The sequence below is a fragment of the Arvicola amphibius genome, chromosome 13, assembly GCF_903992535.2.
Source record: "Arvicola amphibius chromosome 13, mArvAmp1.2, whole genome shotgun sequence".
In the NCBI taxonomy this organism is placed as follows: domain Eukaryota; kingdom Metazoa; phylum Chordata; class Mammalia; order Rodentia; family Cricetidae; genus Arvicola; species Arvicola amphibius.
Genome location: NC_052059.1, coordinates 71,869,483 through 71,891,784, shown reverse-complemented (window position 1 = coordinate 71,891,784; position 22,302 = coordinate 71,869,483). Strand labels below are relative to the sequence as shown.

Below are 22,302 nucleotides of genomic sequence, written 5' to 3'. Positions count from 1 at the left end.
TCTATTTATTGCCATTAAGATTCTTGGCTCTGCCACTACGACGCTTGGTCATTTCCCTTTTCAGGGCCTCATAGTCTTTCCTGGACCTAGGATGCCATTTTCTTCTTATTAGGGAAATATTTTGTACATCTTTAGAGGCCTAAATGAATATTGCCATCCTTTGTAAATCTTCCTTGACTCCCAAAGCAGATGACCTCGTCATCATATGCTGTGCACTTTATAAATTGTAAATATTGCAATTATTATCTTATTAATTTGTGGCCATGGTTTGTTTCCTTTCCAAAGCTGAACCACAAGGTCTGGCTTGTCTACTCCCAACATCTAAGAGTGCTTGGCCAATATGTACTTGAGAGAGAGGGGGCGGGGGGGGACTGGAGAGGTGACTCCTCAGTTTGCTTTTGCAGGGGACCAAGGTTTGATTGCAAGCATTCATATGGCAGTTCCAAGCCATCTGTAACTTCAGTCCAGGAAACTGACACCCTCTTCTAGGCTCCTTGGGTACTTCACGCACATGGTGCACTTAATGCATGCAGGGATGAAAGAGTTACACACATAAAAGTAAATATTTTTCTTTAAAATTAAATAATATTCAAAAAAGAAGACCCTGTACTTGGAATACTGAAGCAAAAGGATCCTGAGCTGAAAGTCAATCTGAGCTACACACATGAGTTCCCAAGGCAACCTCACTCACATAGCCAGACTCTGTCTAAAAAAAAGAACAGCATTGTGGGGTAGGGAGGGGAAGAAAGAAGGAGAAGAAAAGAAGGAAATAGGGAGAGAAGAAGGAAGGAAGGAAGGAAGGAAGGAAGGAAGGAAGGAAGGAAGGAGAAAGAAAGAAAGAAAGAAAGAAAGAAAGACAGAAAGAAAGAAAGACAGAAAGAAAGGACAGACAGGACAGACAGACTATAGTTGCTGAATCTCATTGCCACTGCAAGGTCAGGAAAAGCCTCTAAACCATCTTTCTCCCCAATTTGTTAGTTATAACGTAGCAGTAATATTGAGACATGCTACAGGATGGATGCAAATCGAAAGCATGATTGCTAAGCATGATGAAAGAGGCAAGATTGTATTTTATCTATGCTATTATTTGTCTATTAGTGTCTAGAATTGGCAACCCACCGAGACAGAAAGCAGGTGAGAGGCTTCTACGGCTGAGGAAGCAATTGCTCCTTGTTCCAGATTTTCTTTGTGAGGGGATGACAAATGTCCTAAATTGCTTGTGATGTGCCCAACTCTGTACATATGGTAAAAATTATCCATTTGTATGAATTGTACAGTATATGAACTATATCTCAACAGGGCTGTTATTTTAAACATTTGTCAGCAAACTCTTGACACTGTGTGTGATTCAAGGAAAGCTCAGATGTTTCCTGCTCGGGAAGAAGGAGGACTCAATGGGATGAGTGTGCAGGGGTGTGGCTGTCGTGGGCTCTGGCTTGGGAGGGACCCAGCATGGGATCAAGTTGAGTCCTGATAACTGAATTGGCCACAGAATATTTCAAAGAAAGAATTCTGGTGAAAAACGGAAAACCATCTCATTGAACCAGATTTCAGCACAAAAGGCTAAGGTTGCTTGATCAGGGTGAAGCTGTTCTCTAACCGGTGACTGAGAATCTCTCCTTACATAGGGTCCATGAGCTCTGGAGGCAGCTGCCTGAGTTCAAAGCCTGCCCCTGCATTTGCAGCTGGGTTTGCAATGTGCAGGTTCCTCAAAGTCTCTATGCCTCTGCTTTTTTCTACTGTTCAGGAGGGCTACAAACAAGCACAGTATCCTCTTCCTGGAATGAGGGGAAGGATTAGACCAGAATCCAGAGCCCCAAACAGTGTCGGGGAGGCAGCTAGATCTTCAGGACGCAATAGCTGAGGGTAGAGGTGGTAGCTGAGAAACACTCTGCAGACTCTTAGCGGGCCTCATTGCTCAACCTACCAGTGGGGCTCATACTTCCTGTTTTCAGTGTCTGGAAGCCCTGGTGCTGCTGGGCTGCTCAAGTTTGAACAAGATTCTCTTGGCCTCTGGGGAAGAAATGAAGAAGCTGAATAGCAACTTAGCCCGGGCTGGGCCCCTTAGCTTCTAATCATGTCCTTTCTTACCCAGCCAGTTCTCTGCTCCCACAAACACTGTCGCAGTCCTAGGACTGGAGACAGGAGGAATTAAACCCTGAGGTACTTACTTAGCTTTGTTGAAAGTCGTGGTTGGGCGCTTTCATTAGGTTGCCCTCCGCCAATGTGTGTGTGTACGCGCGTGCGCGCACGCACGCTGGGGTGGGGTTTGCAGCATGCGTGTGTACAAGCACAAACGTGACACAACACTGAACTAAAGTCAGAGGGACAACTTTCAGGTGTCGTTTCTCTCTTTTTACCTTGTGGATTCCTGGGGATCAAACTCAGGTTGTCAGATTTGGCTGCCAGGCCCCTTCACCTAGTGAGCTTTCACTGGCCCTATGATCTCAGTTACGATTGGAGGAAATGTGGGCAAGGGCACAAAGAGGCTAATGATCTTTTCCAAACCACACAGCTAGTGTTAAAAGCCAAGATTCTAGTTCAGGCCACCTGATTGCAAAAGCCATGCTGAAACACAGCTGTGCTGTGTGGAAAAAAACGTATTAGGCTATGGGATTAAAAGCTCAGGGATCCGCAGAACAAACTCCACTCAGAAAACTCCTGGCTGTGCATGCAGAGAACTCATGCTGAATTTTCCGGGCCCTTCATGAATTCTGACCAATTGTCGCCTAAGGTTCTGAGTCAGTGGTGCGTATCAAAAATACCTCGTGAGTTTTCCCAAGATCACAGACCTGGCACCAGCCTGACCTGAATCATAACCTCTAACAGGTGGGGCATAGGTGTGTAGATATTTTTAAAAGTTTCTCAGGTGACTCTAATAAGAAACATTGCCAAACTCACAAACATTACTTGGAAATTCCAATATTTTCGCATCTAGTTATATCTTCCAGCCTACCTTCTATGTATATCTCAGTTCTCCAGAACCTGGTATTTGGTTCAGATTACCTTATCACCCCCACAAAGACATTGTCCAGATTTAGCTCTGAGTCCTCTGGTCCTCCAGGGACCAGGAAAGTGCCACACTAGCCCCGTATGCAGATCACAGGAAATTTTGCTTTGTTTTCCCTGAATGTCACATATGTAGGGCGGTACTGTGGGTCAGCAGTTTTCACGTGAGCAAATGCTTTTGGCTGAGGTCAGCCCAAGGATTTGGGGGGAGCAGGGTAAAGAGAATGTGGTCCACCCAGTCCCAAAGAGGATCCCTCATGGAGCAGGCCTGTAATCTTATCTTGGCTACACAGGAGGATGAAGTAGGAGCAGCGCGTGTTCAGTGTCTGCCTGGCTGCAGAGTAAGTTTAACGGCCGCCCTGTAACTTCATAAGACCTTACTTCAAAGTAAAACAATAAAATAAAAAGACAGCCGGGTCTAAGATGTAAGATTTAATCCTCAGTACCACAAAAAAGGACACTGTATACGATTATAAAGGCACATGCTGGATGTGGCCTTTGACCTCTGGACTCAGTGGGCACAGACAGGCCTAGTCTACATACTGAGTTCCAAGCCAGCCAGGGCTCTACAGAGAGCCCCCATCTCAAACATAAACAAATAACAAAGGCACCAGGCTGAGGAAGCAATTGTGAGATGCAACTCAACCCGAACACCACTTACCAAGTCACAGCTTGTTGCGTAACTTAGGTGCGAGAAGGCCAGCCCAGGAACTCTCCTAACCGTGCCTTTGCGGGCTCCGTTAAGTGCAGATACGCTCCATCAGCACAGAGGACACTCGGCATCAGCCTCCATACACGATAGGAAATTATGTTTGCTCTTTCTGGAAAACCAGATTCACAATGGTTTGGTGTTGGCTGTTTTTCTTTTTATTGTTGTTTTATTTTTGGTTTTTTGAGACAGGGTTTCTCTGCGTAGCCCTGCTATACTGGGACCTCACGCTGTAGGCCAGGTTGGCGTCGAACTCACAGAGATCCTCCTGCCTCTGCTTCCCAAGTGCTGGAATTAAAGGTGTGTGCCACACCTCCTGCCTTATCTTTTTTTTTTTTAAAGATGAAAATGTACTCTGTAGCCAGGTTGTCTTCAGACTCCCTCAATCTTCCTGCCTCAGTCTCTCCCAGCTAGGGTACAGGAAAACTGACAGTTGCATCTTTTTTTATAAGATTTACTTTTGATCATGTGTATGTGTCTAGGGGTGCGTGTTGTATACAGAGGCCAGAAGAATTGCAAGTGGCTGTCAGTCACCTGAGGTGGAGACAGGGAACCAAACTCCATCTCTGCAGGAACAGCAAGCACAAGCACTCTGCTGGCCGTCTTCAGTACCCACACTGCCGCTTTGTATGAATCAGCTTTTTCTATTCTTTCTTTGAGGGTTTTTTTTTCTTTTAGACAATGTCTGCTATGTAGCCTAGCTGGCCTTGAAATGGCTATGCAGTCCAAGCTGACCTGATTTGACATCAATCTCTAGAAACTTTCAAGGGTGCTCAGACTGAAGGGCTTGGATTGCCTGTTTTGAATCAACAGTTTTCCCTCATCCAAGCAGTCTTATCCAAAAGAGTCCAAGCGAGTCCACTTAGAAACTAAGATGCACATTGCCTTCACTAATCCCTTCTTTTACTGCCCCCACTTCCACTCAAACAAGAACCATGGAGAAACCAGAATCTTCAGAAAAATCACATTTTATTGATCACCTTTCATTCAGAATTATAAAAATAGATATAAATAAAAATAGCAGAATATAATAATTATTAAATATTAAGGATATAGGAGTGGTCCTTACCCCACCCAGTGAGGTTGGATGAACCAGGCTAATAAGTAAAAAAGATAACTGGCCAAGAAGTGGACGTCTATATAAAAAGAGAAACAGACACTTAGTGCTGGTCACGGGTCGTGCCCGAGAATGATCCATTCACATCACGGTCCAGAGTGTAGGGAAACACGGGAATACAGCGCTTCTGCATGGGCCTCACACTCACAGCCTGTGCACAGCGAACCAAACATATGCACCACACATATTCCCTGATCCATTTTGTGGCATGCTAGAGCCGGTCCCTCAAGCCATTAGTGTCTCTACTTCAAGCCACTGTTCTCATATTGGACAAGCCCCTCAAAATACTTCAGCTGTTACTCTTCCTAATTGGGAAATCATTCTTTCCCAACAGCAGACCTCAGAATGACCCACTGGGGAAACAGCTTCTCCCTCCCCCACACTTGCACAGGAGAGGTTTTAATAACTGCAGATGGCTTTAGTCCAGAAAAACACAAACTCTTGGTCAGTACATCCTGCAGGCAAGACCAAATTGCCGTGCTGGCCAGGGGGTCTGGGTGGCCAGCACCCAGGCCTGTGCTGAGGGTAAAGCTATTGGCACTCACCCTGGTGGGCAGCACAAGCAAACAACGCAGAGCCTGTCCTATTTTCTGCCCTACATTTGATAGAGAGGACGCTGCTGCGGAGGTGATGGAACCATGGAAATGAGTGGCCCAACTGTTTGTTCTCTCAGCTGCATGGGGCCATCAGAAGGCTAGGCTGTTCTCTTCTTCCAATGTGGCTTGAATCCAGTGCAGGAAGGAGGAGACCCTCGTGTAGACACCCGGCTTGTTTCTCATTGCACATCCTTTGCCCCAGCTCACAATCCCAGTCAGAGTTGGGCGGCCATTGATGTCACAGACAAGAGGTCCTCCAGAGTCTCCCTGAGAAGCCAAAGAAAAGAAGTGAGCTCTGGGAGAAGGTAGGAAAGGGCCACCACTCTTCAGGCGGGTCTGAGAGAGGTCTTGGCAACTCCCTACTTTCTATGGAGTGTAAACCTCTACTGAGCTTCTGTCTGCCACTGTTCAACCACTTTCCCAGACTCTGCATTCTCTGCCTTCGAACACAGCATGTGCAGTCTCGTTTTGGTTCTTTCAACCGAAACAGGCTTCTCTTTCCCTCCCATCTCTTTATTGATCACATCCTGTTCTTTTAAGGTGTTTCTCCTCCCTCTAATACCTGATCTTTTGTAATTCACAATGAACATATCCTGAACAATGAATTAGAGAATCATATTGATCTCACTTTTTCTTAGCCAAAGACCCAGACATGATGGAATAGCATCTACATTTTGTTGTTGTTGTTGGTGGTGGTTTCTGTTTTAGAGACTGGGACAGGGTCTCGTGATCCTGTGTATTCCAGGCTGGCTTTGAACTCATGATGTAGCTGAAGAAGTAACTGGTAAACTTTTGATTCTAATCCCCTCAAAGGTCAATATTACAGGTATACATCATTACACATGGGGCTGGGGATTGGAGCCAGGCTTCACTCATGTTAGGTAAGCGCTCCACCAGCTAAGCTGTGTCCCCAGACTACTGGCTTTTCTTACAGGCTCCATTCCCTTAGTGGACGATTGAACTCAGGGCTTAGAGAATACTAGGCAAGTGTTGTATCACTGAGCTAGGCACCCATCCCTTTTTGTTGTTGTTGTTATTGTTGTTTTGGTTTGGCTTTTTAATTTCACTTTAATTTATTTGAGAAAGGGTCTTGCTACGTAGCACAGGCCTTAAATTCTCACAATGAAGCTTGGGCTAGCCCTGAACTCATGATCCTCCGGTCTCAGCTTCCAAAGCACTAGGAATGGTGAGGTTATAGGTGTGAGGTGTGCTCCATTATACCTGTTTTTTTTAAAAAACTGTCTTAGTCCCTTTTAGTCTAAAATGTGTAACACAGGTTCATGCCAAATGTTTGAACCTGTAAGTATTGGCATAAGCTCCCAAAGATCTAAGTCCTTGATTCTTGGGGTGTTGGCTGGAAAGAAACTTCACAGAGCTCTTGGATCAAATCAAAAAGCTGTGGGGAGTTTGGGGGTGATAAAAGGGGATGCTTGGGAGTCTTACGTGGCAGCTATCTGTTTTCCACTGTGGGTCAGCAGCACAGAGCATTTTATTAGTGATTTCAGAGCCATAGTAGTGGGGCTGCATACACTGTTTGTGGGAAATGAGCTTCACAACCGCCATTTTCAGGTTCTTTGGGTTAGCAAAGTCCGCTAGAGAGAAGAAATAGATGTCTGCATTAAGATGTGTCTATAAATGAGACTCTGCAAGGATGAAGATAAGAAATATATCCCACCTATGGAAATTCCTTATTTTTTGTAATTCCAATCTGAGCCTTTACCCCACCCATAATTGTTCATCCCATTTGACGTGGTTGCCCATTGCTTCCTACTCTATTCCTGGACCTATTTGTCCCCTCCATAGTGTTCCCATCTCTGTCTCCACAGTGTTCTGCTACATTTGCTTCTGGACCATAACACTTCCCCAGTTTCAACTGTCACTTACAGACATTCTCGTATCCAAAGCCAGTGATCTCACAGTCTGAACCAAAATTGGCATCACCAAAGCTTGGGGGCAGGCAGATGGTCTGAATGGACCTGGAAGGCTGTGCACAATGACCCATGCTGGTGCGGATCTTCAGCAAAGCTGGGGAAGGGAAAGGTCAGATCATCATTATCTCTCCCCTCCAAATGCTATAGCACTCATGACACTAGAGTCATAGAGTATCCAAGGGCATCTGCTGGCATCTTGTCATCCAGAAGCCTCCCCTGCCATGTTCCAAATGCTTTATTTCAGCTGATGATGAATGATCAGGCAACCAGAACGATCATATACAGCTGAGCAGGTTGCTTTCTGCTAAGGGAGCTGAGCTGAAATCCAGCCAAGGTTTGCTCTATAAATTGTATCTTCTGGTATAGACAGAATCATCCACCCTACTCTGCACAGACAGGGCATCCCCAGCCTAAGCCATATGCCAGCAGGGTTCTTTCCATTCAGAAGACGCTACCTGCTGGGGAAACTCAAGGCCTCTCCAGAGGAGCATGTCACCCTCAGTCTCTCAGGGAGTTTCACCTCTGAACTCTTCCCCACCAGTTCCCCCAACAATTTCCACCACTACTTTGGACTTTTGTTAGACCCTCTTTTGTTGGCTATCATCTTTTCTGGAACCACTTTTCTGCTCACCAATTATCGTTGTGGTGGGCCAGGCTGTCAGAACTATAGCCCTCATGCAAGATGAGCTGCTCCACCTCAAACTTCATCTCTCCTGGATTATAGGCGTTCCGCTTTGTCTGGCCCAGGTAGACAACATATTCTTCCTTCTTTGGGTTATTGCTGTGAGAAATGAGACATGTCAGCCTGATCTCAAGAAGCCTGTTACTTTCTCCTCTCCATCACAGGGGCCTCAGAGTGTTACTTGTACCTAAGGCCACAAGCTGCATGAAGAGGCGTGGTGGGAGATTGCCATAGGGAAGGAGAAAGACCTGTCTGAGGTGGGGAGGAAGGGCCAGAGAGAAGAGACAGAGGGATGTACGTACATGAAGCAGTGTGTGGCGCTGGTGACCCAGCAAGGACTGATGAGGCTGCCACCACATATAAAGGTGGGAGGGCTTCCTCCCCGGTTCTTCCTGTAGATGGCTGCAAACCAGGGCTGGTTCTCAATGACAGTGGATTCTCCCCCAACAATCTTAAAGCGGGGCCTTAAATTAGCTTTCTGGCCACATTGGAACTCTTGTTGATCTGGAGAAGAAGGGAGCCTATGGCCTAGAAAAGGAAGAGATATATGTTTTGGGGAGAAGCAAAGGATGAAGTCTCCCACTGAGGCAGTTCATATCTCATCCCTCCAGGAGTGGAAGAAGGGGACAATATGAGTTATCTCTTTTCACCCCATCACCACGAGCTGTCAGTGATACTCACTGGCAGAGCAGTCAGGCACCATGCATTCTTGGACATACTGCTTTAGACCAATCTGCACATAGCACCAGGGTCGCCTCTGGTTGTTAGGGTTCCTGGTAACATGAACAGTAGGGAATGTCATTCCAACCCAAAATGCCTTTCTACATCCTCCCTTCCAGGGAACACTCAACCAGATATCTGGATTCTTGTACCAGTATACCAGGGGCTGGTTTCTAAGAGGCCACAGGTGGGGTTATTTAGGTTTAATGTATATGGGTATTTCCTGTATTTATGTCTGTGCATGTCTGGCGCCCATCGAGGCCAGAAGAGGGTATCAGATCCTCTGGAGCTGGAGTTACAGACTGTTGTGAGCTGCCATGTGGATGCTGGGAAAAGAGCCCAGGTCCTCTGGCAGAGCTCTTAACTCCTGAGCCATCTCTCCAGCCCCCATAGGAAGAGTTCTCAACATTAGTCTCCACCTACCTGCAGTAATTGTGCTTCCCCAGGCCTAGGCTAAGAGCATCGGGTCTGTGGGCATGGTAGACTTTCTGAAGGACAGTAGGGGAGTTCCAAGCCAGACAGGGTCGGCCTTTGGTGTCAGTGTTGGCTTTTCCCCGGTAAGATTGACCATTTCCATGATAGCAGGTTTTTGACGTGTCTACAAATATTCGAGGATTACAAAATATTAGAAAAAGGAGAGAGTTTGGACAGGCATTTCATAGTTGGCATGTTTTAGACCCGGCAGGTGACACTCGAAAGAGGTTCCTTCACATTTGTATAGTTGCTGCTTCATGAGACACTGTGTATGTGTGGCCTGACTCTTCATTTCTGCCTGTTTTTTTTAAATTTACTTATTTGTTTACTTTATGTGTATGGGTGTTTTTCCTACATCTGTGTACCAGGTACTTGACTGGTACTGAAAGAGGCCAGAATTGGGCGTTGAATCCCTGGGATGGGAGTTACAAACAGTTGTGACCCACATGTGGGTGCTCAAAATCAAACTGTAGGCCATCTGGGAGAGCAGTCGGTGTTCTTAATCTCTGAGCCATCTCTCTAGCTACACCTCACCCACTTTGGGAGACACGGTCTTAACTTGTAGCCCAGGCTGGGCCTGAACTTGCTATCCTGCTTCTGTCTCCTAAGTGTCGGACTTACAGACCTCCACCACCAGGCCCGGTTTCCTCTGCTTCTGCATCCTGCCCATCTTCTCCTGCTCTGAAATCTCTGAACCTCCCACCTAAGAGTCCAAATTGCCATACCTATCTCACAGTGCTCCCCTTGGAATCCCTTTGGGCAGCTGCACCGGCGAATGCTGGAGAAGTACTTGTAGGACACACATATTCCTCCGTTCTGACAGCCACAGTTTGCTAGCAAGTGCAAAAGCAGGGTAAACAAGGATGAAGGGGAGCCAGCCTCCCAGCAGGGACAAGAAGGGCATGCCTCCTACGGTTCTCTGGGATGTCTGTGCAGCCAACTTTTGTGCAAGGAAATATATACTCACGTTCATTAGAAGCTCCAGGCTCATGGCGACCCTGCAAGAGACGAAGGAGGGGTGGTCAGCAGAGGTGACATGCTCTAGGGAATCCATGTTCAAGATAAACAGGCCCCAAACTCAAAATCTATTCTTCCCTGCAGTGATATTCATTCTCATTCTCTCTTATTCTCCCCACCCCACCCCTGTATGTCTCTCTCCTTTCTGCTTTTCTGGCCAGCTCTCTCCTAAGGAAAGCCCTGGGGTTCCAGCACACAGACAAGAACTGACTCAAGCAAACTTCACACTTACCAGGTGCCCTCGGGCTAAGGCAGTCCCACCGGCTTCTTCCTCTCTTTCCAGGTAGTGCAAACCCTTTTGGTCCTCAAGCCCTCCCTGTCAGCTGACACGTTGTCTATCCCCCGCCCCAAGTCTGGACCTGCTATTGATGCCTAAGGACTCCCATTGTGGCCCCTCTTCCCCATGATGCTGCTTAGGGGTACTGCAAGCCCCTTTCTGAGAAAACCACTCACTTCAGAGTCGTTCACCACCAAGGCGCAGAAGAGCAGGCATGCCAGCCAGACTTTCATGGTAGCGAGGCTAGGCTCTAGACAGTAAGCAGTTCTGCAAAGGAAGGAGAAATCAGGGCAAGAAGCGGAGCAGCTTGAAGGTGGCAGTGTTACTACAGTTCAAAGGAAGAAGCTCCAGGTCCCGTGCGGGGCAAATCAGCAGTGACCAAGCAACCCAGACCTGGCTAGTCTCTCCTCTCTGCGGGCTCTGAACACAGCAGCGTGGACCCACACTGTAGAGGCACGCAAAGGTCTGGAGTGGTGACCCCGCTCACAGTCCGGCGGCTAAGGTAGGGGCAAGGGAGGCGTGCGCTATGCTGGCTGCCTCACCCCTCTAGGACTGCGTCAGACCGACAGCACTCACCAGTGACTGCAGCGGAAGGGCGCCGGCAGACAGGCAAGGACAGGAATGACGACCGACCAACTGACCGCGCTCCAACGCTTCAGTCTCTGTGCCGAGCCGCAGGCCCTTTTATTAGGGCCGGCCGGAGCCCTGACCCAGCCCGAGCCCTGGCCCCGCCCAGGCTCGGTGGAGGGCGGCACTCTTTCCCATTTCGTTTTCCTTTCCTAACAATCTACCGGAAGGCGACTTGTACCTTGCTTGTTTCCCTGACTTTGTAGCGGGTCACAAGATCCCCAGCGGAGCGAACTAACACAGTATGGACTGCGGGATTCGTTCACCTAGCGCGGCCCCAGCTGCAGCGTGGAGAGGACGCTCCAGGCTCGCGGATCTCAATCCTCTTCCTTGGTGGCTTAATCAGTTCTTCCACCTGTCCATCTCTGACCCTTGCCTGCTTACGACTCAGTTCCTATAATGGAAAAAACATCTGCCAACAAAGGCTCCCACGTGTCAAATGCTGAGTCCCCAAATATCACTAACACTACCAGTGAATGAGCCAAAAGAGGCTTTGTAATAAGGTCGTTTAATAGTTGTCATCAGAAGGGGGGAAGGCAAGGTCAGATTTTTTCAGATTTCTGCTTCGTTGAAGACCAGCCTTTGAAAGATGGTTTTGGGAATTACGATGGCGCACGCCTTTAATTCAAACACTAGGGAGGCAGAGGCAGGCGAGTCTGTGAGTTCCAGGCCAGTCTGGTCTAGAGTTCCAGGACAGCCAGAGCACTTAAACAGAGAAACCCTGTCTCTAAACCAAATCAGAACAAAACAAAACAAAACGAAAACGTTATAAAGGTCATGCTCTGATAATTATAGGATTGTGGGAGCAAAGTCTTGGGTTAACAACTGCTATGGCTCTGGTTGATCTGTCAATGGGTCTTGAAAATCCATTTATTTGTGTGAGAAGGAATACAGTCAATATAGTCATTGAACAGAATTGAGAGTGGATCTCAGTGGTTTTGTGCCCTTCAACCACAAAAACAAACAATCACAGGCGGAGGAAACTCTTATTAATGTGAACAGTAAACTGTAATAGTATAGAAAAAAACGAGACAGTCAAGCCTTCTTAGTGTGGGCCATAATATGTGGGACAGGGGGAGTGCCTGCTCTTTCCTTGTAGCAGAGGAGCTGAGGGTCTGGAGGACAAGACAGTAGGAAGGCCTTTTCTCCACTGAATGCTATTTCATGCTGTTTCTAAAACTTTAAACACATCCCTGTATCAGCCAATCCAAAAAGAAAATTGCACATTTTAAATGCATTTGTAGTCAGTGTTTTATGTTATCATAGGACATTATTATATGAAGATAAAAAAATTTTATCAAGTAAAATAGGCTTCCAGAAAGACAGGTCATGTGTAAATGACTCCTACATCTTGAGGACAAAGCACACGCGCACACTCTCTCTCTCACACACACACACACACACAAAACCCTCAGGCATAGTTGGAAGTGCACAGAAAAGATTCCAAGGTTCAGTCATCTTCGCTTCTGCTCTGGTGTCATATACAAGGACTTGTGGCCATTTTGATGCCCTTTCATGGAAGAGGGGGAGTCCTCTAATTTCCTTAGGGCCCAAGCCTTGCTTTACTTCCCTGAGCCTAAGCCTGTGGGTTCTACTACCTGGCACACCGGGACCTTGGGAAAGAGCTCCAGGAGGTAGGAAGTGGGGAGGGGGGTTACATCACCCCAGCCAGGGTTTCCGGAATGCCAGCCTCTGGATAGGAAAGTGCACGTTAACTATCCAGCTTTGGTTAGGCAGGTGACCATCATTCTTCAGAATCCATTTTCCTACACAACTGAGCTGCCAGCAGCCCATAGACCCACTGAGTCAGAGATTCCGTAGACCTCAGAGGTAAACTGCTCCTTCCTTTAGAAGACTGTGGTCAGCTTTGTTTAGATTTAAGAAGCCATTAATTGTAAACAAGCATGACCAAAACATAAACAGAGATGTTACAGGCTGAGGATTTACCCCGAAACTCTAGTTTTATATTAGGAATTTCCAGCAGGCAATCGTGATTCACGTCGCTCCTTCAACAGCTCTCATGACTCCGAATTACTTGGCTGGAGGCTGTCATGCTGATTCTTTGAGAGCAGGGTGACCTCATTTCCTTTTGGACATTATGCAGACCGCTATGCAGCATGACAGCCCCTTCCTCCTTCCTCTTCTTCACCTGGGCGAATAATCCCAGTGCCTCCTGCTCTTTGTAGAATCTCCATCCTACTGGCTAATCTTCAGACTCTTTGACGTCTCTGATTATTTTTTTATTTATTTATTTTTTGGGTTTTTGAGGCACGGCTTCTCTGTAGCTTTGGAGCCTGTCCTGGAACTAGCTCTTGCACACCACGTTGGCCTCGAACACACAGAGATCCGCCTGCCTCCTGAGTGCTGGGGATTAAAGGCGTGAGCCACTATTGCCCGGTAGACTTTCAATTCTTTAGGAACAAAGAACACATGTGAGATACCTACACATCACTCGTCATGCTACATGTCATAGCCACACAGGTGCTTTATTTGAATGAAGAACAAAGAATAGGAGCAGGCTTCGGGGCGTCCTGAAAATGCAGTGTTTCTGCATGATTGTATACCTTAGTGACCACGTCCAAGCCACCAGTAGTGCATAGGTGTTGCATGAGGGAGAAGGTAAAAGCACTTCCACTTGCAGTGTTGTAACCAAGCCCAGACTTGAGCTCTCCACTTCAGGCTCCCTGTGTCTTGCACCCCGTCTGTTGTAGGAGTCTGAATTTGTGCCTGCCTGAGGCTGTCTTGTGAATCTGTTTGTGCCCATGTCTGTGATGGGTGACAAAGGCAGCACTAAGTCTATCCCTATGTGTGAGCTGTGTGACTGCTGTGAGTGGCGTCTGTGTGTGCTGTATGTGTCTCTGTGCATGAGTGGCGTCTGTGTGTGCTGTATGTGTCTCTGTGCATGAGTGGTGTCTGTGTGTGCTGTATGTGTCTCTGTGCATGAGTGGCGTCTGTGTGTGCTGTATGTGTCTCTGTGCATGAGTGGTGTTTGTATGTCTCTAACAAAGGGCTTGACTTCATATTTATTGAGCAGCATAGGAAGCATCACATGGCAAAGAGATGGGATACTTTACAGAAAATATTCAACACAGTTTTACAAGGGATAAGAACACTGGCTCTAAACTGATCCCAATACCAGATAACAGGACATCCTTTATTTATCAATTAATATCCTTAGACAGCTGCTCTCAACCTTTATGGTAAGTTTTAAGAAGTTGCTTTTAATTTCTGTATTTACCACTCTTGAGAAATGATTCTCTGGGTCAGGGCATGAAAGAGTACACAACGCAAGTTCACAGCTATGAATTAGCTTAGGTTGTAAAAGCTGGCTAAGTGGGAAATCCAAGGCAAATAAATTTGATTGTTATGTTGCTCTCTCTCTCTCTCTCTCTCTCTCTCTCTCTCTCTCTCTCTCTCTCTCTCTCTCTCTCTCTCTCCAAAGTAAATATCATTTTTGTCTACTATTTCTGTTTTGTGCTTAAAGACACTTTCAGATAAATCATTCTTTTTCCGGTTCAGAACTGCCCTATGACAAAGACTGGAATTGTTACTCTCATTCTGCAGATAAGGAAAATGTGGCCCCAAAAAAATGGCACATAGTTAATGAATGACAAAGGCAGCACTAAGTCCAGGTATTCTTTCCCATGTTCCTGTGCTGTGCGTCACACCCTCTCCATAAAGAGGCAGAATTCTTTGAAGAGAAGGCCAGGTAATTAAGATGTTCAGGTAGGTGGTAGAAAACATTCCAGCTCAGCTGTTACCCTCAAGCCTTTCTATCTATCCTGCAGCCCTGCTTCCAGAAACACTATTTTATTTATTTATTTATTTTAGGATGCCTATACTATAATACAAATTACTTGCTTGCCTGAATTCCAGGAACTTCCTTTGTGGTTTAAACTAAAGTTTCTGTTGACCATGAGAAATAAGGAAGTAAATGCATATGATTTCATTATTTTCTTGACTCCAAGAGGGAAGTCTCCAAAACTGGCATTTGTATCTCAGGAGTCTAAACCTCCTAAAGCAGATGTGGCAACCTAGACTAATGGAGGAGCTCTCTTGTAGGCTCTGTTTATAAACGGGCAGGCAGATGTAGGAGTGCACTGAGCAGAGTCTCTAAACCTAGCCTGGCTCCTAGGATCTGGGAAAATGATCCTTGAAACCTTTTGTTTTGGTTTAGGTTTTTTGTTCATTTTGAGTTTTTTGTAAGTTTTGGTTTTACTATTGTTGTTTTGGTTTGTTTTGTTTGAGACGGGATCTCGTTATGTATCCTCCGATGTCCTGGAACTCACTATGTAGACCAGAGTGGCTTTGGACTCAGAGATCTACTTAAAGCCCTGTGCCCAGCTGTCTAACTGTTGGTTTAGGTTTTTGAGACAGAGTCTTATGTAGCCTCAAACTCATCCTGGTCTGCACTTCCCAAGTGACAGGAAGTCCTTCCGTGCCCAGCCCTTAAAGGCTATTTTCTGACTAGCCAGGTCCAGAAGGAAGTTCATGTTGAGTCAAGGGATATATTCCTGGGCTGCTATACTAAGAACATTCGGCATGTGGAATGATTTTTAAACAAGTCACTTAACTCTTGATTTCAGGTCTCCCATCTGCGGAACGAGCAGCATTGTTCCCGCCTGCACCTGTTCTGCAGCTCCGTTGAAATGGAACGGTGAATTCTGTCCACTGTAACCCTTATCTAGAGTGCTTCCCTTCTTTTTTTGTCTATTTTGGCCCAGAAGACTGGGTCATACTGCAGTCCATCTCAGGAATCCAGGGATGCTGTGTCCTTGGCCCACAGTTCCTAGCAACTGGACAGCTGGGAAAGACAGCTGCCTGTGCTGCTCACCCCCGCACCCCTGACTCCCACGCACCCCCTCATCTGTGACTCTGTGTAGTGTGAGACATTTTTTTAACCTCCTTATTTACATATTGGCAGACAGATTCCTCAGCAGTGTGGGGAAAGGCTGCAGAACTGGTCATCTAGCATCCTTGAGTCTGAGGACCCCTCCCCAGTTCTTACTGTGTGTTTAGCGGTAAAGGTGAAGCTGACTGTGTCTGGGTCTGTAATGTGATCAGGGAGGTGGTGGGGCCACTGAGTCCCTAGCGGCCTGTGGAGAGGGTGGAGGGAAGCCACATATTTCCTTCCTTACTCATGGAAAGCAAAGTACTCAGACTGAACCCTGAGGTTACACGATGTCGTCAATAACACGGAGAAGCCCAGGTCAACTTGGCTCATTCATATTCAGTCTATGACACTTTACCCTGCCCTTTAGGGTCTCTGATCTGATTTTTAGTTTTGCCCAGGCCAATTATCTCTGGCTTCAGCATGAACATCTTGAACCTTGGCCAAATTTCTTTTGTCCCTAATTCAAGCACAGTAAGTATTACCCTAGAAGAATATCAGGGGGCTGGAGTGATGGTTCAGTAGCAAAGAGCACTTGTTGCTCTTGTAGAGGCCCTGGCCTCAATTTCCCAGCACAACACGGTGATTCACAGTTCTCTGGAGCTCCAGTTCCAGGAGACCCAATCCCTCTTCTAACCCCCAAGGGCACCAAGCAGGCTGATGCACACACATACATTTGGATGAAACACTCATTCAAAGAATAAAAGTAATAAATCTAATAAAAAATTGTAAAGGGTATTGGTTAGGATTTTCCAATCCTCCTGGATTCTGAGCCTCTCTCCAGGAAGTCTCTACTTGGAGCTCAAGTTACCATATTGGGTAGCAATGGATGCTGAAGGGGAAGCTAAGGGCATGCCCTAGAAAAAGGGCTAGAAGGGGAAATGAGAGAAACTGGCAAGAAGTCATCTCCCCGCCCCCAGAGTTTTGGAGACAGGGTTTCTCTGTGTTGCTTTGAAAAAGTCCTGGAACTCACTCTGTAGACCAGGCTGGCCTTGAGATCACAGAGATCCACCTGCTTCTGCCTCCCAAATGCTGGGAATAAAGGTGTGTGCCACCACTGCCCGGCAAAGTCATCTTATTTAGGGATTGTTCAGCGTCAAGCTAAGCAGCTAAGCAATCTTGCTCTGAAGAAAATCAAGGTAACATCGGCAGTCCCTGTGATGTATGTTCTCATGGCTCTGTCACACTAAATTCTGTGTACCTTTATTAACTTAAAGTAAATGCAAGTGTCTCCGTCCATTCTAGGAGAGGAAGGCAGCAGCTAATAAGAGGAAGTGAATCATCAGAGGTCATTCACTGAAAATGAGATTCAACTTACAGATTTTGAGGAACCTCATGACACATTCCACCCTCCTATTCTGAATCCTCACCTCCTTCCTTCCTTCACTTCCACCCTCTGTGCCTTTGTCTACCCTCTCCACCTACAGAAAAGGCTTCATTCCCTCAAGAGTGACAGAGATCAATCAGCTGAGCCTCTGAGGAAGCTTTGGAAGAATGCATAGACGTGTGAACATAGACAGAGTGCCTGCACACACACACACACACACACACACGCACACACACACACACACACACACCACAGCAGTGACCCAGGGAGACAGGAACACAATTGGGAGGGACAGGATATGGATAATTGCATGCCCAGAATGTTCCTTCTTTACTCTGAGTGCAATGATGGATGATAACAAAAGCAAAGGAGGCCTGCCTTCTTCAAGGGAATTTTATAATTTATCCACTGTTAAAAGTTGATAACAAAGACAAGTACAGTGATCCAAGAGAATTCAGCACCAACCTGGACAACACTGCAAGAAAATTAAAATCTAAAAAATAGCTCTTAACTAATTTTTATGTATGGTGTTCACTTTTAAAATCTTAACAATGGTCTTTAAAGAAAGTACATTAATGTGACCTTTTTATAGTTAATAAAACTGAGAAGTACAAGTTAGAACAAGTTCCCCAGGGCCACACTGTAGGTCAGCAGCAGAGCTGATGCCCCCATCCAGAGCTGGCTGATTACAGGGCTTGGGAACGTTCCTGAGACAGCCTCCTCTTCAGTCAGTAAGGGCAGGCATCTGTCCTTATGCAGGGCAACATCCTGCCTTTTGTTGTAGTTTGTTTTGCTTTGGCGTGTGTAGCCCAGTGTAGTCTTGAACTAGTTATGTGGCTGAGGATGGTTTTGAACTCCCGATTCTCTTCCATCTACCTCCCCAAGTGCTAGAATTACAGATGTCACCAGCATGCCTCGCTCCTGCGAATTCTATTTCTAACTAATGTGGCACCCAGGAAGGTTCCAGCTGTCCAAGCTCTTCCTGTTTGGTTCCTGCCAGCCAGACTGAGTCAGACTTTGATTTAAAAAAATAGTCTTCCTTTTGTCTAATATAGTCAACCACAGTTGCGTCTTCTGGGTCTAGTGAGAAAGGTGATCTCTGGGTCTTGTGACTGTACTTAAATATCTGTGTAGATTCTATGACTACCTACACCAGTCTTCCCTTTATACAAGCTGTTTACCCATGTTACATGTGGGGACACCGGTGGACTTCTGTGTAGAGAAATATCAATAGCGTTGCTTTACTGTGCATTCTTTTTGTTTAACAAGCATCAGAATAAGTTCTATATGTGTGACTCAATCCTCAGTGAGAAAAATCCAGTATTATCTCCACTTCATGGCTAATGAAAGTGAGACCCGAGAGACCAAATAACTTACTCCAAGTCCTGCAGCAATTGCCTCGCAGGTCAGACCTGGGTTTCCTGCCAATGAACCTGGGAGTGTGTTGGTATTTTGCTTTTGCAGTGCTAAGGGTGGAACCCAGGAATTTGTGGATAGGAGGCAAGACAGCTGTCTACCTAAACAGTTCACAGCTCTCTCCCCCAAAGCAGATAATTACCATGATCATCTTGTCTTTAGCCTCCAAGGAAAAAAATTACCTTTTGGGGCAGGCACCTGGGTAACCAAAATAATAAAAACCCATCAATACTATGTTTACATGTCTTATTTACTGGTGAAAATGACTTGGCTTGAAAGTCTAAAGACCACAGATTTTCAGTGTAGTCTCCTTGGAAATTCTAACTCATCAAATAGACTTTTCAGGGATTCTTATGACCAAAGAAGTTCAGGAAAAATAATATGTCCCCAATATGCCAATGCATATCTAGGGGATATTAGGGTTTTGTTTGTTTGTTTATTTGTTTGTCTGGGTTTTTGTTGTTGTTGTTTTTCAGGATAGGGTTTCTCTGTGTAATAGTCTTTGCTGTCTTGGATCTTGCTTTGTAGACCAGGCTGGCCTTGAACTCACAGAGATCTACCTGCTGGGATTAAAGACATGAGCCACCATCGCCCTGCTTAGTTTATTTTTATTGGTTTATCAGCCCCCACCCCATGCCTAGAATGCCTAATTAAAACCAGGAGCTTGACATCTAGGGGCCCTGACCAGCCTTTGAGACGGAGGCCACGTGAGTGGGGAAGGTCAGGGTGCCCAGCAGACACATGAGCACAACTTTCCACACAGGTGAAGCAAGAAAGGGGATGTACGCTTGCGAGCTGGTGCCAAGCCACCCCGAGGCGGCTTTTCTAAAAATTTAAAAATCTCAAAAAGTTAATTGTTTTCCTGTGGTTTTTTAAAAGATTCCAAGTGATTGTTTCATTTTATAAAATGTGCCAAGTAGATGGCTAAATGGACTTTTCCATGGAAAGACAAAAAAGAAAGAAAGAAATGCTTGCAGAATTAGAGAAACCCTCAGAGCCAAAACAGTGGGGCAGACAAGATGGTTCAGAATGTAAGGGCCCTTGCTGCCAATCCTAATGACCTAAGATTGATCCCCAGGACCCATATGGTAGAAAAGAGAACTGACTTTCGTCCTCTAATCTCCACATTTACCCCATGACAGTCATGTGCCCCACCCATTAAATTAATTAAACTGTAAGAAAAAAAGTACAACAGTGGCTGAGAAACTGACTCCTCCATGACCTCAGGAGAACTGCAGAAGTGAAGAGTCAGTCAGAACAAAGCAGAGCTGGGGAGTCCTCGGGTTATCGGCACCGTCCTGTAGGTCCAGTTTCTGCACCATTTCTACACTAGATCTCTTCTCCGCTCCTCAAGGTCAGAGCTTACTTAATGTGCTTTAACTTCTAGGATTGCTGTTTGATGTTGTTGGCGACTGGTTGGTTAGTTGGTTAGGACAGGCTCTCTAACCCAGTCAAACTCACTGCGGAGATGAGGATGACCTTCAGTTTCTGATCCTCCGCCTTCATCTCCTGAGTTCACAGGCCGTCATGCCAAGTTTTGTTTTCTTTAACTTCTTTCTTTTTCTTTCTTTCTTTCTTCCTTCCTTCCTTCCTTCCTTTCTTTCTTTCTTTCTTTCTTTCTTTCTTTCTTTCTTTCTTTCTTTCTTTCTTCTTTATGAGACAGGGTCTGTCTATATAACTCTGGCTGTCCTAGAACTCACTATGAAGACCAGACCGGCCCCAAACTCATAGATACATCTACCTCTACATCCCAAGTGCTAGAATTAAATATCTACACCACCACAACTAACCCTTAATATTTATTTTTAATATTTTAAACTATGTGTATGTTTGTGCACAGGAGAGCAGGTGAGGACAAGAAAATAAGAGGTGCTGGATCCTCCTGGAGTTGGAGTTACAACTGATTATGAGTCACCCAATGTGGGTGCTGGAAGTTGGCCTCGGGTTCTCTGGAAAAGCAGTACATGCTCTAAACTATTAAAGCTATCTCTCCAGCCTCAATTTTTAAAAATTTAATAAATAATAATAATTTTAAATTAAAAAAATTTTATTTTTAAAAAAATTAAATACTTTACTAATTTATAGTGTGTAAATGCCACAGTGTATACATGAGGGCAAAAGAATGATTTTTTATTAATTTTTAATTTATTTTCCAACCAACCATAGCTTTCCCTCCCTCCTTGCCTTCAATTCCCTTCCCCTACCTCCTTTCTTTTTATTTTTTTTTTTCTGGATTTCTTTTCTTTCTTTTTTTTATTATATATTTTCTATTGAGCTCTCCATTTTTCTCTGTTCCCCTTCCTACTACTCTCCCCTCCCCTTCAATCACTCTACCAAGGTCCCCACAATCCCAATTTACTCAGAGATCTTGTCTTTTTCTATTTCCCAGTGGTAGATTAGATTCTAATGTAAGTCTCTCTTAGGGTCCTCATTGTTGTCTAGGTTCTCTGGGATTGTGATTTGTAAGGCTTGTTTTTCTTTGCTTATGTTTAAAAAACCACTTATGAGTGAGTACATGTGATAATTGTCTTTCTGGGTCTGGGTTACCTCACTCAAAATGATGTTTTCTAGCTCTTTCCATTTTCCTGCAAAATTCAAGATGTCGTTATTTTTTTCTGCTGTGTAGTACTCCATTGTGTAAATGTATCACATTTTCCTTATCCATTCTTCAGTCGAGGGACATTTAGGTTGTTTCCAGGTTCTGGCTATGACAAACAAAGCTGCTATGAACATAGTTGAGCATATGTCCTTGTGGCACGATTGAGCATCCTTTGGATATATACCCAAAAGTGGTAAAACTGGGTTTTGAGGAAGGTTGTTTCCTAATTTTCTAAGAAATCGCCACAATGACATCCAAAGGGGTTGTACCAGCTTGCATTCCCACGAGCAATGCAGAAGTGTTCCCTTTTCTCCACAACCTCTCCAGCATAAGTTGTCATCAGTGTTTTTGATCTTGGCCATTCTTACAGATGTAAGATGGAATCTCAGAGTGTTTTGATTTGCATTTCTCTGATGACTAAGGATGTTGAACGTTTCTTTAAGTGTCTTTCAGCCATTTTAGATGCCTCTGTTGAGAGTTCTCTGTTTAGGTTTGTCTGTACTCCATTTTTATTGGATTATTTGTTCTTTTGATGAGCAATTTCTTGAGTTCTTTGTATATTTTGGAGATCAGACTTCTGTCTGATATGGGATTAGTGAAGATCATTTCCCATTCTGTCATTTTGTCTTGTTGACCATGTCCTTTACTTTACAGAAGCTTTTCAGTTTCAAAAGGTCCCATTTCTTAATTGTTTCTCTCAGTGTCTGTGCTGCTGGGGTTATATTTAGGAAGTGGTCTCCTGTGCCAATGTGTTGTCGTAGGTTTTCTGTCCTGCCTGGTTTCTGTCCTCCCACCAGGTCCCACAGCCATTTAGCCCCAAAGAAATCACACAGAGGTCTATATTAATGATAAACTGATTGACCCATTATCTCCGGCTTCTTATTAACTCTTATAACGTATATTAACCCAT

The 22,302-nt window shown here is 45.3% G+C and overlaps 1 protein-coding gene across 1 annotated transcript; it reads right to left on the bottom strand.

Annotated features, from left to right (window-relative positions):
- Positions 1–4,668: 4,668 nt before the first annotated feature.
- On the bottom strand, positions 4,669–11,218 carry Plau (plasminogen activator, urokinase). Its single transcript, XM_038310191.1, has 11 exons — positions 11,109–11,218; positions 10,709–10,799; positions 10,206–10,236; positions 9,964–10,071; positions 9,188–9,362; positions 8,726–8,817; positions 8,347–8,572; positions 7,998–8,143; positions 7,316–7,459; positions 6,875–7,023; positions 4,669–5,698 (listed from the first exon to the last, which is right to left on the bottom strand). The coding sequence occupies exons 2-11, from the start codon at positions 10,763–10,765 to the stop codon at positions 5,522–5,524; spliced, it is 1,305 nt and encodes a 434-aa protein (XP_038166119.1). The 5' UTR covers positions 10,766–10,799; positions 11,109–11,218; the 3' UTR covers positions 4,669–5,521.
- Between the last annotated feature and the right edge of the window lie 11,084 nt (positions 11,219–22,302).

What these genes read in the sequence shown, in the direction of transcription:
- Plau (XM_038310191.1), bottom strand. Translation starts at nt 10,765, where the DNA reads ATGAAAGTCTGGCTGGCATGCCTGCTCTTCTGCGCCTTGGTGGTGAAC. An exon ending in TGGTGGTGAACGACTCTGAA is followed by an intron (nt 10,237 to 10,708) that starts GTGAGTGGTTTT and finishes CGTCTCTTGCAG; the next exon opens with GGTCGCCATGAGCCTGGAGC. An exon ending in AGGGGAGCACTGTGAGATAG is followed by an intron (nt 9,363 to 9,963) that starts GTATGGCAATTT and finishes GAATATTTGTAG; the next exon opens with ACACGTCAAAAACCTGCTAT.